Source organism: Eleginops maclovinus, chromosome 4 (genome assembly GCF_036324505.1).
Source record: "Eleginops maclovinus isolate JMC-PN-2008 ecotype Puerto Natales chromosome 4, JC_Emac_rtc_rv5, whole genome shotgun sequence".
Taxonomy (NCBI): domain Eukaryota; kingdom Metazoa; phylum Chordata; class Actinopteri; order Perciformes; family Eleginopidae; genus Eleginops; species Eleginops maclovinus.
This window is the reverse complement of record NC_086352.1, coordinates 35,709,757-35,729,280: the sequence shown is the minus strand read 5'-3', so window position 1 is coordinate 35,729,280 and position 19,524 is coordinate 35,709,757. Positions and strand designations below refer to the sequence as shown.

Sequence of the window (19,524 nt, the reverse complement as noted above, 5' to 3'; positions counted from 1 at the left end):
TGGGTTGGACACAGGATTTAGGGCACGATCAGATGCAGCACAAGGAGCAGAAACATAGGCAGGACTAGAGCCGGGGAAGGATTGCAATCAGGAGAATTTGCATGCCTCCGGCTAACAGGCTGGGGACCCGGTTTGTCAAGAAAGTCCTTTCTCCAACCAGGTAAATCATTTAAGAGCGATGGCTTGTCATTTACCTCCTGGCGCACCTCTGCCAGAGAAGCCCCTCTCTTTGTCATACTGGATGCTCCCCTCCACTCTTCATAGCAGCAAACTAATGATCCTTGTCAACCCATTACTAGGAGTTCCTCATAATCCCCTCACTTCTTGTCATTCTCACAGCATCTACTACAATAGCTACGCAGATGACTCTCAACTGGAACAGTGTTTTCCCAGGACTACCTGTAAGTGCCATCCAGCCTCTGCAGCTCATCCAGAATGCAGCAGCCCAACTGGTCTTCAACCTTCTTAAGTTCTCCCACACTACACCACTCATCCAATCCCTTCACTGGTTGGTAGTGGGTGTCAGAATATGCTTTAGGAAGCTGGTATGGGCCAATCTTGCTGAGAATGGAACAAGCTCATCCTAGATCCAGGAGACAGCTAAAACTTACACACTAAATAAAACAATTCTAATTTCTGTAGATAGCAGATAAAAAAATGGCTTATTTAAAGCTCATATACCAGCACCATGGTTTGGCAATGTACTTGCAGTATTGTAGCTTTCTGAATTTGTATCCTCATGGTTGATTGTATAATAAGTTGTCGCTTCTGCAGTAAAAGAGAAAAGGAAATGAAAAATAAGCTCTGGTGTCTAAAATATATTGGTATTGGCAGATATCCAAAATCCTATGCATGTGCTATGACGAACGCATGCAGGCAGTTAACACTCCTCAGTCAAAATTGGCCAAGCAGGAAGGTCCAATGCGAACCAGTGTGCATTGATCAATGAATGGACAGTATATGCTGTCCACAGCTGCTCAATAACATGAACAGCTCCTTCACTTCATGAAAACCCTGCAGCATCAGAGGGCATCAGAAATCATGTTACTGTTGGCTAGTAGTTCAAGGTTTCTGCATTTTTAATAAGTTAATTACATTTTATAAACAAGTCAATTTTCCTTACCTTAAACAGTTTAAGTAACAATTGCAACTGCCCCTTCCTATCTGCTCAACAGGAATGTGAGAACATCAGCAGAAAAGGCTTCTTTAAGATTTGCAGGTGCAACCATATCTAAGGTTTCAGTAAGGAACCGACAGTCTAATTGTAAGCAATAGTTATGAATAAAGAATCATTTGTTTTAAAAACCTTTTACATTAAAAACAGCATTTCTTAACTTTGATGGCATGTAGACAATGTGTTGTGAGGAGGGTGTGCCAGGGTCTGTGGACAGAGGTGTAATGGTACAGGCAATTGGAATAATTTAATTGTTTTAATAACTTAATACATTTGATTGATTGATTTCATTAGAACAGTATTGTGTCCTTTTCAATACTTTACAATTGTGTAATGAACACAAAAGTGTGACTTATATTGTATTTTGCTGTCATAGCTGTTCTCATCCAGCTGCCTCCCTTGTGTTTGTTTGTTTCTTCTCCCCATCCTTGCTCCCCTCTCTTTGTTTGTTTGGGCGTGGCTGTCTCTCCTGGCTCCCAGCTCAACTTCCACTCACCTGCTGCAATCAGCTCTGCACCCTCCCCGGCTACACACCTGTTTCCTATCAAGCCATCAGTAACAGCATATCAACCCCGGCATCTAGACCCTTCTCCGCCAGATCGTTGTACAACCATAATGGATGATTGTTAACCTTCCCCGCCAACAGCCGCCACGTCCTCGTCACTCCCCCCGGATCTCGACTCCTTGTCCTTGTCAACTCAACAAACTTTTGTGAACTCACTCTGCCGTGTCCTGTGTTTGGCTCTACTCAGTGATCGTAACATAACATAAAAACAGACATGATCCCTTCAAAATGTTTCGATGCATAATCAGGTTGTCTTGGCTCCTTCAATAGACACAGAACCAAACACCAACCCAGTGATTCAAGTGTGAAAGTGTTTATCAGTGTGAGTACACACATGCTTTCCATTTTGCTAATTATGTTTCCTCCCGTACTCAGGCTGCTGACACTGAAATTGATCAAGGTGTGCAATCATTAAAGATTTTAACCATCTAAAAGGGACACTGGGTGAGCAGACACAGAATATCAGTTTATGTCTCGGAGGAAACAAAGAGGAGTAAAGAAGGAGTAAGAGGAATAGTGAAAATGTAATATACATTTTCCAACTATATCTGTGTCGGGAGTAAAGATGATGTCTGGACTGTTTGTCTGTGTGTGTGTTTGTGCGTGAGTGTGTATGTCCCCCTACCTGCTCGTGCAGCAGCATACAGTGGCAGCCCGGTGATGACAGCAAACTCATCACTGTGGATGGCACAGTCTTTGGCGTCAGCAGCGTAGCCGTGGACCAGCAGCCGCACCACGTCCAGCTGACCTTGCTGGCAGGATGTCGCCAGCATCCAGTTCAACAAGTCTCTCCTCAGACATGGACCTGAGAGGTAGCAGAGAGGTTAGTCTGAGGACTCTTCCTCAACCAACACACACACACTGCAGGGCTTACTTTAGTCCAGTAACCAACAACCAACCTTTTAAAGTGAGGAACTGAACCCTTCAGACAGATTATTTACCCAACAATGGTTTTGCAATGTTGATAGGAATGTCATAATGATAAAGGGGTATCCTGTTAATAATGTACGATTATTTTTACAAAACTGGTAAAAACCCGCTGGTGTGTAAAAAACTATATATCCTTTCTGGGTAAAATCATGGGTTCATAATCTATTTACAGTTTGCTATAAAACTGTTTCAAATATACCCGTGTCATGCCAGGGAGAGGACGGTGTGATTCTTAATCCAAAGCAAGGTCATGTTAGGATTATGTGCCATAGTAACACCAGCAAACAGATTAGATTAACCAATGAGGAAAATATATTAATGCTATTAGAACGTATTTGTCTTTTAAGTAGAGAGTACTGTCCGTATATCCTGAATATGAGTCCATTGTTAGGTTTAAGCTCCAAAAATATTGAGTCATACAATTCCCAGGATTCAACCCCCTCCATAACGTCATTAAACCCTCACTGTCTGTTTAATTTACATCGATTGACACACCTCAAGTTTGTAACTCTTTTTAAAGAAATGTGCAGTCTCAAAGTCCAGGCTGAGAAACCCAGATGACATCACAAACACATCGTTGGGATTATTTTCTCAGACTTGACACAGTTTGTTCAGAAACAAAAGGGACATTATAGAACTGAGGGTGGCAGTGGTTCAGTCTGTAGGGACCTGGACTTTGACGATCGGACCAAAAAAAAAGAAGAGTGGGGCCAGTTCTAGGCCATTGCCAATGTGCCCTTGAGCAAGGCACCAAACCCTCAACTGCTCCCTGGTGCCGGCTAGATTGGCTGCCTCTCCGCTCTGGAACCTCTCAATCTGCAGATCCTCTCTGTATGTGTGCATATAACTGTGTGTTGTATGAAACTGTATTGTATGTAACTTTGCATGTGCTTTTATAAAAAAAAAAAAAGTGGAAAACTGAATTTCCCCTTATCAATAAAGGTTCATCTTAACTGTTTTCAGAGATTGGAACTGACTGAGAGATTGGAACTGACTACATTAACATGGTGGGGTGTTTCTTTTTAAAATACTATAGGGTGGTTAAGCACTACCTTTGACAGCAGTAACACTTACACCATGAATATGTCATTTGATAAACTTCAGGACATCAACTGGCGTTTGATTAAATGAATGTACTGTATACATGTTACTAATGTACCAACAGGTTTGCCCTTTTCCCTATATCACAAATCTTGAGCTGTTTCTTTTCCTCCTACCAGGGACAGAGTCCAGCAGCTCTTTGACCACGCTGGCGTGGCCGTAGTACGCTGCCAGTATGGCTGGGTTGCTGCTGGATGGTTCCTGAGGTAAAATGATATGGGCTTCTCTCAGGAGGTAAGAGACACTCTGTAGATCACCATGCTGAGTGGCAACACAAAGAAGACCAACCTGTAGGAAAACGCACAAACAGAGACACAGATTCATCATTGGAGCAGTCATATGTACAGTGGGGCAAAAAAGTATTTAGTCAGCCACCAATTGTGCAAGTTCTCCCATTTAAAAAGATGAGAGAGGCCTGTAATTTTTATCATAGGTATACCTCAACTATGAGAGACAAAATGAGAAAAGAAAATCCAGAAAATCACATTGTAGGATTTTTAATGAATTAATTGGTAAATTCCTCTGTAAAATAAGTATTTGGTCACCTACAAACAAGCAAGATTTCTGGCTCTCACAGACCTGTAACTTCTTCTTTAAGAGGCTCCTCTGTCCTCCACTCGTTACCTGTATTAATGGCACCTTTTTGAACTTGTTATCAGTATAAAAGACACCTGTCCACAACCTCAAACAGTCATACTCCAAACTCCACTATGGCCAAGACCAAAAAGCTGTCAAAGGAGACCAGAGACAACATTGTAGACCTGCACCAGGCTGGGAAAACTGAATCTGCAATAGGTAAGCAGCTTGGTGTGAAGAAATCAACTGTGGGAGCAATTATTAGAAAATGGAAGACATACAAGACCACTGCTAATCTCCCTCGATCTGGGGCTCCACGCAAGATCTCACCCCGTGGGGTCAAAATGATCACAAGAACGGTGAGCAAAAATCCCAGAACCACACGGGGGGACCTAGTGAATGACCTGCAGAGAGCTGGGACCAAAGTAACAGAGGCTACCATCAGTAACACACTACGCCGCCAGGGACTTAAATCCTGCAGTTCCAGACGTGTCCCCCTGCTTAAGCCAGTACATGTCCAGGCCCGTCTGAAGTTTGCTAGAGGGCATTTGGATGATCCAGAAGAGGATTCGGAGAATGTCATATGGTCAGATGAAACCAAAATAGAACTTTTTGGTAACAACTCAACTGGTCGTGTTTGGGGGAGAAAGAATGCAGAGTTGCATCCAAAGAACACCATACCTACTGTGAAGCATGGGGGTGGAAACATCATGCTTTGGGGCTGTTTTTCTGCAAAGGGACCAGGACGACTGATCCGTGTAAAGGAAAGAATGAATGGGGCCATGTATTGCGAGATTTTGAGTGAAAACCTCCTTCCATCAGCAAGGGCACTGAAGATGAAGCGTGGCTGGGTCTTTCAGCATGACAATAATCCCAAACACACCGCCAGGGCAACGAAGGAGTGGCTTCGTAAGAAGCATTTCAAGGTCCTGGAGTGGCCTAGCCTGTCTCCAGATCTCAACCCAATAGAAAATCTCTGGAGGGAGTTGAAAGTCCGTGTTGCCCAGCAACAGCCCCAAAACATCATTGCTTTAGAGGAGATCTGCATGGAGAAATGGGCCAAAATACCAGCAACAGTGTGTGAAAACCTTGTGAAGACTTACAGAAAACGTTTGACCTCTGTCATTGCCAACAAAGGGTATATAACAAAGTATTGAGATGAACTTTTGTTATTGACCAAATACTTATTTTCCACAATAATTTGAAATCAATTCATTAAAAATCAGACAATGTGATTTTCTGGATTTCTTTTTCTCATTCTGTCTCTCATAGTTTCAGCTTTGTCAAAATTACAAATGATACATAAACGATTTTTTTCCATTCAGTGTTTTTATAGCAAACTCTTGAAACTACTTTCAATGCCAAAATGAATTATCCATCAGTAAATCTTAGAAAGAAAATAAAAAACTGAAAAAAGTCCAGGTGTTCAAGTCGGTCGGATGATGCCTGTGGACCGCAGCTTTCAAAAAGTGCCACAGCTTCGGGATGGGAGGAGATCTGGGTGACCTTAACCTTTCTGTTTGGAGTCTGGGATCATCGTCCTGCTGAAAGGTCAAGTTCCTCCCAAGCTTCAGCGTTTTAGCAGTATGAAGCAGGTTCGAAACTGCGACATTGTTGGCAGAAGAAACAATGGAGGGAAACATGTGAAATAATACCATTCATCTAAATATTATCTCTCGAGGATCATATATGAAGAATTCATTTGCAAAAATGGACAAACGCCTATTTGAGACTCTTGGGTGCACACAAAAACATAACTTTGAGAAATAAATAAATACGCATATGTTATTGAACCCCCCCTCGAATATGTTCTCTTACATCTTATGAAATGTATTCTCATAAATGATGCGTAAACAGAAAGACAGATTTACGTTTAAACTGACTCCGCTTTGGTTACGAGTGCATAGTTTTATTATGTTTGAAAATGTGTTTAAATTGTATAAGTATTTTAGAACTTTGTTTATTTCCTTTAACTGGTTGATAGAGTTGGGTAGAGGGGGTGAAATGCACAGGGTGCAGTGGAGACGCTGCAACCTGATCAACAGCCGGAACACAAACCACCAAATAAACAGATATCTCTTTTGTAAACAAAGTCCCAGCTGTTTGTACATGTGTAAATCCAGCTAGATTGCACTTGGTTTAATATCATTTCTAAAAAGGAAAGAAGAATATTGTCTCCCTCTTCCTCCCAGTCATGACTCCGTAGGAATTTCCCATTCCTGTCATTTCTGACAGCTTCTTATCAAGGGGGTGTGGGGTCCTCTGCCCCCGGCCCGTGGCACAAACACTCTGCCTGTGTGAGGCTGTGTGTATATTGCCATCAACTTTTTCGGACTGCATATTTATTTATTTATTTTGTTGGCGATCCGACTTTCTGAGGCAGCAGCGTTCACAGAGTGCTCCACATGCTGCAACTCTTTGTTATCTTCAAACTGCGTCCACCAAACAATATGATTAACTTGTATGCACCCCCCCAATAAGAACCAAAATCTTACTTGGTGTGAAAAAATTTTTTTAGCTGTTCTGTCGGTATTTCCTGCGATGGTCATCAGGCAGTCAGTCTAAAAGAATATTCATACAGGGCGTTTCTTTGACTATTTATAGGCAAATAAGGGCGTTACGTGAAGTCCATAAAAGCTGCGCCGCTTTTCGAGTTGATCGTGATTTATAATGGAAAACCGGCATAGGACGTGAGTGCGCAGTGTTTTATAAATCGAAATATTTGTGTGCGTATTTACTTGCTTTGTCCTACGTACGCCACCTTCCCACGTGAATCCTACACAAAGCTTTATAAATGAGGCCCCTGATGTGGTTGGCTGGGGCACCTTCACCGCTGGTGCTGTGGTCCTGCCTGATGCGCACTTCACTACTTTTCTTATCCAGAAGATTGTTGACATCCACCTGTCTCCATCTCCATCTTCCTCTTATATATAAACACTATCTTTTCTAACATTTGGACAACCTATGCTGTAAATGTATTATCTTCTTCATTTACACACAACATCTACTGCACGTCCTGAGGGAGGGATCCTCCTCTGTTGCTCTCCTTAAGGTTTCTTCCATTTCCCCCCATTAACGGGGGGTTTTTTTGGGAGTTTTTCCTTGTCTGATGCGAGGGTCTTAACGGCAGAGGGTGTCGTGTTCGTATTTATATTCTGTACATGCTGGGAAGTCCCCTGGGACAAATGTAAATGTGTGTTATTTGGCTGTATAAATGAACGCTGATTGATTAAAGTGATGTGACCTCCCTCAATGGTAACAGTGAAATCTTTGAATCTTGAATTTGAAGTGTGCTCACCCCGTCAATGTGAGGCATCCCTGCGCTGCACTCCACACAGCAGGCCTGTTGGATCAGCTCCCTGGCAGCCTCCTTCTCTCCTTCTTCATAGGCTGCCCGGATGTTCTCCAGAGTTGGAGAAGGTACCATAGCAGAGCCAGGACCCGGGCCTCCCACCAACGATGCCTTGGCTCCCATTTCCTCCCCAGGGCCTGATGGAGAGCAGACATAGGGGGCCAACAGGGCCGTAATGGGAGTTAGAAAGAGTGTTTGTGAGCAGGAATGGGGTGGAACGGAGGCGTAAGGCAGCATGCTGCAGGTTGAACTAATTGTATTACACAGTTAGCTGCATACGCCGACAACTAGGTCACCTTACTAAAGAACGCTCTCATAGTAGGAGAGGCTGAAGCTGAATGAAACATTGCACACTGTAAAATCAGCACTTGACACTGAACTCGCATCTCACGCAGATATTGTTTATTAAATACTAATGGAACCATGATTAGCATATATATAGTTTCTAGCTCTCTCTTTAGCTCCTGATGGTAACTGAGACTGTTCTGAAGTATTGAGGCTATGTGGTAAATGGTTCCATTTCCTGTGGATTCATATATAAAATAGATGTTATGAGCCCAATTAATATTGAGACATTGTTGCAATGGGTGCAATATGGGTTATAGGTTGAGTGGGTGATCTGGAAAATATACACAAACAACACCCAAAATACAGTTTGATCTGCATCTGAGTTAAAATATGTAACAAACACACAGAAATTATTGTTTTGTTCTTGTAATTTTTTGTCTTGTGCACCCCTTGCGCTGGCTGCCATTCTATAAGAATCCCCTCCCTCCTCTGTGTTGATTCGCCCAAATGTTTTCTTGTATTAAACCCTTTGAAAGCATATTCAAGCCAACTGCATCTTGATGAAAATCCCTTGTATAACAAATGCATTTTAACTTGACATTTAGACTTATTGTCAGTGAAAAAATAATAATATTAAGACTCACTTCTTATTCACTACAGCAGGGGTCACTAACCAAATTGAGAGCTACCTGAAGGAAAACAAGCAATATGGAGGCCTGCTTGTTTGATGTAATGTTCCTGACGAATATACAAAGGAGCTGATTGTGGACTACAAGAAGAGGCAGAGAGAGGCACACACACCCATCACCATCGACGGGACTCCTGTGGAGAGAGTCAGCAGCTTCAGGTTCCTCGGGGTAAACATCAGTGAGGACCTGACATGGACACATCACACCAGGGTCATATCCAAGACGGCTCGACAGCGGCTCTTCTTCCTCCGCAGGCTGCGGAAGTTCAACATGGACTCCAGGATACTCTGCAACTTCTACAGGTGCACCATCGAGAGTATCCTGACTGGCTGCATCACCGCCTGGTATGGCAGTTGCACCGCCCTCAACCGTAAGACTCTACAGAGGGTGGTGAAAACTGCTCAGCACATCACCAGGACGGAGCTGCCATCCATGGAGGACCTCTACACCCAGCGGTGTAGGAAGAAGGCCGGTAGGATATTAAAGGACCCCCATCACCCCAGCAACAATCTGTTCTGTCTGCTGCCGTCTGGCAGACGGTACCGCAGCATCCGGACCAAGACCACCAGACTCAGAGACAGTTTTATACCACAGGCTATAAGACTACTGAACTCCTGAGCTGTGTGAATGTCTACTCACATCTTTTTATAGTACACACATACATATATATATATATATATATATATTATACACATCTGCATACATATCTGTTTATAGTACACACATACATATATATATATATTATACACATCTGCCATACATATCTGTTTATAGTACACATATCTATATATTATACATATCTGCCATATACATCTGCTATACATAATATATGCATCTGCCCATACCTCCTCATTCCACAGAGTAAAGTATTTAAATACTCTCAATGTATTCCACATATGTATATATTTCACATCCTCAAATCTTTATTGTTGTTATTGTAAATATTCTTCTCTCTTTTTGCACTATTTTATTTATCTTATTTGCACCATGCATGTTGAGTTGTTGGAGGAGCACGCGACATAAGATTTTCATTGCCAACATATACGCTGTATCTGCTGTGCATATGACAAATAAAACCTTGAAACCTTGAAACCTTGAAACCTTTTCAGTTTCCCTTTAAATAATGAATATGCATTTAATAGGCCACATACAAAACAATTATTTTTACTTATAACTGTTTCCGATGGGTATCACTTTGCTTTGAAAAGTGGTGGGGACACTTTTTTAAATAATAAAACTGTATAGCGCTCCACCCTTTTTTTGGACACACTAGTTTACCTATGTGTTAGCAACACCTGTACAGTTCAGTTCAGTTCAAACAGCACGATTTAAAGGTTTGTGTGTGTGTGTGTGTGTGTGTGTGTGTGTGTGTGTGTGTGTGTGTGTGTGTGTGTGTGTGTGTGTGTGTGTGTGTGTGTGTGTGTGTGTGTGTGTGTGTGTGTGTGTGTGTGTGTTTACAGTATATGTCTGGGAGGGAAGTTGGGTTTGTTTTATTAGATTTTTATCCGTCTGTTATTATTTTGAGCTTACATATGTAATCTGTATTTTGTATAATTTGCAAGTAATCGCTGTTATAAAAATTTCTTTATGTACTTTAGGTATTTCATTAAAAAAAGAAAGACAAAAAATGTTGTGCTTTTGGTTCTACATGTTGTGTATTAATCTTCAAAAAAAATGTGAAAAAATGTATTCATGTTTCAAGGCAAGTGTTAGACCAGGCAGTTTCACAAAGCTGGAAAGGATTACAAAGTAATCTTCATAAGTTAAGTTAATTAGCAATCTTTCTCTGACCCAAAATATCGAAGTAAAGGTAATAGAAAGGCATAGGAAAAAACACATCTGCCAAATCACAGCCTATACCTCAACCCAATAGAAATGGCTTTACCATCAGCAACAGTGTATTAATCATGTTGTCATATTACTTATCAGTGATGGAACAGCATGCTGAAGTCAATTTTTATTTACCAGAGCTTGTCTTATTAAAAATTGCCAGTTTAGCCGGCCGGCATTTTATCTGCTGTACACCGACCTGCTAAACTAGAAATGTACCATTCCACACACCCGTAGATACATACTCCTACACCCCTCACCCTAGGATTCGGCTGCCATCTCTGGCATGCACAACAAGCATTTGAGGAGATCAAGCAGAAATGTTGCGCCCTGATGCTCATGCCATGGCCCTTTAGCCTTTCGCCATTTCTATTTAAAGTAACCCCTTAAAAAGCACTTCAATTACTTGTACCTTAAATGAGGTATTTACTCCAAGAGCCTTTTTAATACAATCCTTTGAAATGACCAGTTTTCTGCATTACTACTGTTTGTGTAGCTCTAGACTGTGAAATACAAAGGCCAGTTTGTGTAAGAACACAAAGCAGGTGACGACCCCAACACAAGCCAAAATACAAAAACTAAATACAAAATCTTTATTCCAAGCAATCAGGCGGAGAGCAGGCAGTTGTTCAGAATGGTTTGGTTGTATCGTAGTGAGCTAAAGGATGAACAGAAAGCGGGGAGGCGAGGCGCACGTTTGCCTGGCGAGAGGGAGACAAATCTGAGACATCTACAATATACAACTTGTGATCTTTGGGATGGGGATGTCAATGTATATCGATCAATTCTCTGCACCACAGTACACACTGCCAGGCAGTGCCCCTCCTGTTACACAAGGTCTGTACACACAGGAGAAAGACCACAGCAAACGTGTCCATGGTTCAGCTGTAGAAGGTGTGAAGGTTGGTGCACAGAGGAAAGGGAATCTGGGACTCAGTCAGTCAGTCTGGTTAGTACCAGCAAAACCTCTGTTTTAGCTTAGTGGCTTTCCTATGAATAATTGAGGAGAGAGTTAGACTGGGCTGCTGAGATAAAGCCTGAGGGAGTGAAACCATTAGACCCACATTCACCTCCCATCCACCATCATTACTCCCAAAACCTGACACCACCTGCCTGAGAAAGCTAACATGCAAACATCTCCTTCAAACCTGCATTTCACACAGGACCCTTGAGAGGAACTTGTGAATCATCAAGTGAACAAAATAATATATATATATATATATATAATCTCAATGTTCATCCTGAGCCAAGAGTGTGCAAAACTGCCATCAAAGCAAATCTAAAATATAAATTATATTCTGGTTTGTTTAACACTTTTTTCTTTACTACATAATTCCATATGTGTTCTTTCATAGTTTTGATGTCTTGTCCAGGAATACTCTTAATATATAAGAGCTCCGTAAAAAATTAAGAGACCACCACAGCATTATCAGTTTCTCCGGTTTTACTATTTATAGGTATGTCTTTGGTTTTTTTATTTTTTATATTGTTTTCATAAACTACTGACAATTTTTCTCTGCGTTGGAATTCAACAGACACCGGACTGGCTGCCATACATGTAGAAACAATCATTTAAGAACCATTTTGAACTGTTAATTCTTTCAGCAGCTGTATATAAATATATACACTGCCCGGCCAAAAAAAAGGTCACAAGCCTGTGAGGGGCAGTGCTATGATCTGGGGTTGCTGCAGTTGGATGGTCTAGGTTCAGCAATGTTATGTGCCCAAAGAATGAGGTCAGCTGACTACCTGAATATACTGAAGGACCAGGTTATTCCATCAATGGATTTTTTCTTCCCTGATGGCACGGGCATGTTCCAAGATGACAATGCCAGGATCCATCGGGCTCAGATTGTGAAACAGTGATTCAGGGAGCATGAGACATCATTTTCACACATGATTGGCCCCCAGAGTCCAGACCTGGACCCGATTGAGAACCTTTGGCATGTGCTGGAGAAGACTTTGCACAGTGGTCCGAATCTCCCGCCATCAATACAAGGTCTTGGCGAAAAATGTATGCAAGACAGAAATAAATGTTGTGACATTGCAGAAGCTTGTGGAAACAATGCCACAGAGAATGCGTGCCGTAATCAAAGGTAGAAGCGGTCCAACGAATATTAGAGTGTGACCGCCTTTAGCTTGCCAGGCAGTGTATATATATATACATCCCCTGAACATTTTTTTTTATAAATATATATATATTGGGGTACTGGCTCATAAAAAGTATTAATCTGATACCAGTCCAATCTTTCCCCGTATGAAAACATGAACACAAGATGCCATGAAAGCAGGGGATGGGACTAAAAAACAAGTGAAACAATATGTTTATATTAACATTGACATGAAACTATAACGGTGGATTTTATTATGTCATGGCCTATGGAATTATCCATCCTACTAAATAGGTCAAAATCAACTCACAGCTCTCAGCCTACGAGTGTGGCACAGGAAATCAATGAGGCCATGGTAAGACCACTGACAACTATTTATTAAACAACTATTTATTATTATTAGCTGACCATTTTACATTTTGTAGAGGAGTAATGGAGACAGGCTACGGACATCTGACTCAGCACCTTTATAGGCTGTGTGGAGAGCTCAACATTGCACAGCAGCTGTGTTCTGGCATTGCCTGACTTCACCCCCAAATTCATTCCGTCGGGCTTCGAGGAAAGCATTTGTGTCCAAACTACCGGTGACTGACTGATCAGCATCATCCAATTTTTTTTTCACAGTGTGTGAGGCGACACAGTGATGAAAACATATCTATCATTCTTTGCCTGTACACAAAAGAATGTAACGCGTCTGTCTCCCGTTACTTCCCTGAGAATTGTGACATCAATGAACCTTTGTTCTGTGGATTACTTCTGCATTCCTGTCAGCTACAGAATCTATTGAACTATCAAAATTACAGTTCTGTTCGTATTCAACCTTTTAAAATAATATGCTTTTTTTCCACCATTCAAATATTGTAAATAATAATGGAATTGAAGGAAAATATCTTCTTCTACATTTGTATTTTAAGTTTCTGAAACCTTTTAAATTTAAAAACCTTATACTGTATTATTCTGAATACCAATATTTATGTTAAACTCAATATTCTAGCTTCTATTTCTTCTTTCAGCGTTTGCAGTTGCGTCATATTAACTTCCACACGTGAAAGTCTTACGCTACATTAAGACCACGTCACACTTAACAACCTTTCATACTGCTTGTCCTCCTAAAACACATACTGTATTAGTGAGCTATCAGATGTCAGTATGAGCCCATCTGCTCCTCGCTCTTACTAACCTGATCATAGCCAGACAAAGCCTCCTCTTCCTCCTGCATCCCTCACTTTTAGCATCTGTGCTGCTGTGCTCCCTGGAAGATCTCCCTCCTATCTGACAGGCTGACTAGAGTTGGATGATGGAGGAGGCAGTGAGAGGAATTAAGCAGGAGCAAGAGGGGAGGGGGGGCGGGGGTTGGGGTGATGATGCTCCATTGTTTGAAAGCCATCCAGCCTCTGGGCATCATGTATCTCTCAGCTCGACTGCAATCCTTCACTGTCGAGTTGGAGCTCAAAGTACGTTGGTTTTAACGAACACTCAGGAAACCTCAGGATCTGTTTTGCGTTTCTTTTTTGTGAAAGTAATTTAAACAGTGCTGCATTCACTGGGACCATTTTCAGCATCTAGCGGAGTATGGGCAGCAGGGCATTGTATGCTTGTTTGATTTAAATAAACCGCACAAGTTCATGATTAAATGGTTGAAGAACAACAACAACTTCTTCAAACTCAACTGTGATAAATCTGACATGGTCAACATTGGTCCCAAATCCCTCACCAAAAACAATAACACCCTATTTCACCATCGACAACATCACGCTGACTGCCTCCCCTCACATCCGAAACCTTGTAGTCATCTTCGACAGCAACCTCTCCTTTGAGAACCACATCAAGCAAATCACCAAAACTGCCTTCTTCCACCTCAAAAATATATCCTGTCTCCGCCCATCACTCTCCTTCTCTGCTGCCGAAACCCTGATCCATGCCTTCCTCTCACCCAGACTAGCCTACTGCAACAGCATCCTCTATGGTACACCATCCAGACTCTTTAATAAACTCCAGTACATCCAGAACTCAGCCACCCGTCTCCTCACCCACACCCGCTCCCGTGACCACATCACCCCTGTCCTGCAGAACCTCCACCGGCTCCCCGTCCCACATCGCATCCACTTCAAGAGCCTTCTCCTCACTCACAAAGCCCTCCATCACCAGGCCCCCTCCTACCTCACAGACCTGCTCCAGCACCACACTCCTTCCCGCAGCCTCCGCTCATCTGACGCAAATCTCCTCTCACTTCCTCCCAGGACCAAACTCCGGATCTGGAGGGACAGAGCTTTTTTCTGTCGCTGCCCCCTCCCTCTGGAACTCACTCCCCAAAAACATCCGTGACTGCCCCGACCTCCCAATGTTTAAATCACAGATCAAAACTCACCTTTTCAAAACTGCTTTTAAACTGTAAATGAATGTTGTGTTTTAAGGGTGTTGTTCTTAATATGTTTTTATGAATTGTATCTCTGTAAAGTGTCTTTGCGTTTTTAGAAAAGCGCTATACAAATAAAATGTATTATTATTATTATTATTATTATTATTACTATTATTATTATTATTATTATTATTATTATTAAGTAAAATGTCACGCATTGCAACACCAACCACAAAGCAGAACAGGCAGTTTGATAAACAGTCCACACTTGTTAGAAGAAAATCCCCAGACCGCAGGCCAACAGGAGGGGTGTGAAGGGAGGGGGTCATGTGAGTTGCTTTTGGCCAATCAGGCTGCAGAAGGGGATTAATGTTCAGTTGGGGATTGGATATTATTTACATGGGGCAGCTTGTTGAGTCAAATTCAGATTTAAGACAAAGACAACCCCACTGAGGGCTGCTGGGGCTGGCAAACAAATAGTTCCAACGCTTACTGCTGCCACACATTAATAAAGCGGAAGCTAAATTTAGATTCAATTTTAGATTAACATTTTTAAAAAGCATAGAGAAGTTCCTGTTTTTTTTATTATTCAAGCTTCCTACTTTTCCTTTTATATGATAATCTATTTACAATGATAGAGCAACAGAGAAAAGAGAAGGTTTTAGCTTCATGAATGCTATTTGATAAATCTGCTATCTTTGCTTCATTACTGTTATGGATCCATCCTCTGTCGATTCACTGAACTACAAAGTAATAAGTGAAGCAAAAGGAGAGGTCAAATGTCATCGAGCAGGAGTCAGTCTACGACCAGAGGAAGATCAAGAAGGACGATCAACAGCTGACACAGGAGACATGGGGTACTATCTCCCCTGTATACAATCACACGTTTGAATGACTGAAGTTCCACACCTCGTTCACATGACCACATCTCAACCTCTTCTCCCAGCTGCATGAAGATGTGAGTGTGAGAGGAAAAGAAAGATGTGATTTTTGAGCACGTAGCGATTACATGTAAAGTCAATGTAAAGATGCGGATGGACACGAACTCACTCCAGTTGCGCAAATGAATTGAACAATTGTTTCAACTTGAGAGTCAAATTTGCGTTCTCACGTTACCCAGCCTGCCGCCACTGATGATGAAACAGAAATCCAAAACATCAGCCATTAGCCGTTAGCACACAGAGCTCCGAGCTCCTCATATCTGTTCAGAAACTGTACAAACCACAGACTGTCAATGGCGTGGTGAATACAGTCGCTGCTTTATTTCTCTCCGTATGATTTTACTGTCAGTGTGGTCAGAGCAGCTACATGTTAGCTCAGTCTTATCGTTCAGATCTCCATTAAGAAATTACACATTTAAAAGGGTTTTATGCCTGCAGGTCTTGTCAATTAATTCATGTTTTTTACAAACCGGTATCAGTATGTAGTTATTTCGGCATCATTATTAAAAGTGTGGTACAATTAAATGACAGTAAAATATGTTCATTTTGTTGCAGTTGGTATCTACCATAGTATCTACATGGAGATAAGGCCTGACCCCTCACAAGCCTTGATTTGAATGACCCGACATAACTGACAGCTGCGGTGAAGCTCGAGCGGTTAAAGCTATGCACATATATGACACTGACCCCCCTGATCATACACATTCAACACACTGCTTAGTTGAATACTCAATGCGTATTGGTCAGCTCGGACATTCTATGGTCTGCTGAACCTAGCAGAAAAATAACTGTCTGTAAAATGCCCAAATTTAAGTTTCAACCCAGACTCCAAAGGAAGGTCAATTTTACTTCGGCTTTGAATATTCATGTTTTTATATTTTTCATATAGAAGTGAAAACACTAAACATTGGATTCATGATGGCTGATGTTGAAGAAAAAAAAAGAGAACAAGAAAAAAGCACAAGAAGATAAGACACAGTCAGATGAAGGACAGAAAAATCAGCAGAAGAAGACAGACAGGAAGTTAACACAATATTTACATGACAAGCTGATACGGCACAGTGCAGGAGCTGTGAAACTGCTCACACACAGGCTGGCACAAGGAGGTCACAAGAAAAAGAAGTTAACCAACACATGTTTCCATATCTGATGTTGACAGGAAGTTTAAAGACTATTTTAACTATAGATCAGAAAACCATGTACCATTGCAACCACACTGTTGCATCTCATGCTGCTTCGCCCAATCATCTATCATTACTTCCGGTTGTAATTTTTAAGGAAAAGAAAATACTGGCTAGATTTACACAACAACTGTTCGAAGAGCAAAGCATGGGCCGAAGTAGACCCTTTCACATTGTGGATTGGATCCTGATTATTCCTGCATCCTAGTATTTTTTTTTTTACAGTACGACTTATCCTCATGAACAGATCAACGAACTGCTAGGAGAATGTGAAATCGCCTTTGGCCATTGAGGTATGCCAACCTCGATTACCATACTCTGCTGTCATTGCCCACAAAGTTGTACTTCAGTAATATGTTAGTAAACAAGCCAGAGAAGCCTTTTTGTGTATTACATGAGATCAAAACGTTCCCCCCCGATCAGTGTTACTGTCTGGTTCATACTGTATACATTTTGACAGAAACAGATGAGCTTGCGGCTTTCAAACAACCACACTTTCAGTTCTCTTTTTTTTTAATTTAAGCAGTGCAACGATAGTGAAGCTACCTGCTGGTTCTAACACCACAGCAAGAAAACCACAGGCGTCTGGAGTGAGAACTTACCGCTTTGCTGCTCCATGTTGCTGAGAGCGTCTGCAGTATACTGGGGAAGGCCAACAGACCAGTAGGACATCCCACTTGCGTCACTGGTTAATCACTCTGAGCACAGAGAGGGAGCCTGGACTCAGCTGTCACTCTGCACGAAGACAAAGCAGCACACGCACAACAAAACATTTATACCTGTTCAACTCTGCATCGAACAACTGGCTTGCTATGCCCTCACTGTGAGGGGACCCAGGAACCCCTCAACAAAAGCATGCCCATTTGATCCTGGCTCCTAAATGATGGAACAAATTCCCCTTAGATATCTTCAATATGCCCACCTGTGTTCATGGCACCTTGTGCCAATAATAATAGAAAGCTAAATGTAATATTATAATGTGACGTAACGGAGGGCTTCCACGGAACAGTGTAAGTTGCTACACACAGCTTAGCACAGTGGGTTATAGTGTCACAGACCTAGAGTCGCTCTGTCGTAGAGCATTAGCATCTTTAACTCTCAGTAGATCTACACTAAATTACATAGACTGTCACTAAGGCAGCAGAACCCAGCCAACTTCAATTTGCTTTATGAGCCAAATGCTGAGAACCTATTAATAAAAGCAAGGCATAAGTAAAACACATGTATTTAGAGATGTGAGGACTAAATACCCTAAGTCATCTGTTATTACATCTATTAATTATTCACTGCATGTTTATAACATACGTTTTTCTTATTTGTGTTCTCATCCTCCTGTGTGTGTGTGTGTGTGTGTGTGTGTGTGTGTGTGTGTGTGTGTGTGTGTGTGTGTGTGTGTGTGTGGGTTTGTTTGGGTTTGAAAACAAAGTGTGTTTGTGTGTGTGTGTGTGTGTGTGTGTGTGTGTGTGTGTGTGTGTGTGTGTGTGTGTGTGTGTGTGTGTGTGTTTGTGTGTGTGTGTGTGTGTTTGTCCCTGCTATTATAAGCAGTCCATGGGTATACAACACTATTATTTCTGTTCCCTTTGAAGAGGGCCGCTGCAGCAGTTCGACCCTTGAGCTTCTGCTGATTATTACGTTACATTAACACAGGTGGGAGAAGTACTCAGACCTCGTATTTAAGTAAAAGTACCAGAGTGTATGAATACTCTGTTACAAAAAAGTCCTGCAATCAAAATGTGACTCGAGAAAAAGTACAAAACTATAAGCATCAAAATATACTTAAAGTATCATAAGTAAAAGTAAGAATTTTGCATATTGGTCCATTCCAGAATAATATATGTGTTTTGATTATAGGGGGGAGTCCCCCATCCTCTGATTGGTACCGCCCATTGTGCCACAGCAGACCACAGCAGACCATAATAATGACAGGTCTAAGGATATGATAAATACTTACAATAAACAGAAGATTATTATAAATTATGTTTAATATAGTGTTTCCTCAGATGTGACGAAGAAAAACACACTTATAGTTGATCATAGTTCAAACACTCACTTTCATGACACAGCAGTTAGTGTTAGCCAGCTCTCCTCATGGCTGACCGGCGCAGCTCATAACTGCAGATATGATCCAGATCTGAGTCCCGACATTACAGAACATTAGTGGCCACTTCCTGATCCCTGCATGCAAACTTTCCAACGCACACGCATGGTGTCAAGTCAGATTGGACACCGGTGGCAGTTCCGGTGTATTTTTCAAAATAATTCCCAACAGCCCACTTGCTTCAAAACGGCGTATTCATATCCCCATTGACGTGAAGAAAAAAAAAAGTAGTGCATTTCAGTGCAACCGACATAAAGTTAAACACTGTTCAAAACAGAAACACAAAATCACATATTGCCACACGTTCTTTATTCTATTTAAACACATTT

General features: G+C 41.6%; 1 protein-coding gene across 5 annotated transcripts in view; it reads right to left on the bottom strand.

Moving 5' to 3' along the window:
• The window catches only part of lrrk1 (leucine-rich repeat kinase 1), a 70,627-nt gene extending 51,329 nt beyond the window's left edge, over positions 1–19,298 (bottom strand). For 4 of the 5 annotated variants that reach the window (XM_063881642.1, XM_063881647.1, XM_063881643.1 and 1 more), the window contains exons 1-5: positions 19,148–19,298; positions 17,700–17,832; positions 7,645–7,835; positions 3,887–4,058; positions 2,365–2,544 (exon numbers count right to left, since the gene is read on the bottom strand). In XM_063881642.1, the coding sequence (XP_063737712.1) occupies positions 2,365–2,544; positions 3,887–4,058; positions 7,645–7,835; positions 17,700–17,769 (613 nt within the window). In that variant the 5' untranslated portion in view covers positions 17,770–17,832; positions 19,148–19,298. Of the gene's footprint in view, positions 1–2,364; positions 2,545–3,886; positions 4,059–7,644; positions 7,836–13,796; positions 13,875–17,699; positions 17,833–19,147 lie in introns of those variants that run through there. The other variant, XM_063881645.1, reaches the window with a different exon arrangement.
• Between the last annotated feature and the right edge of the window lie 226 nt (positions 19,299–19,524).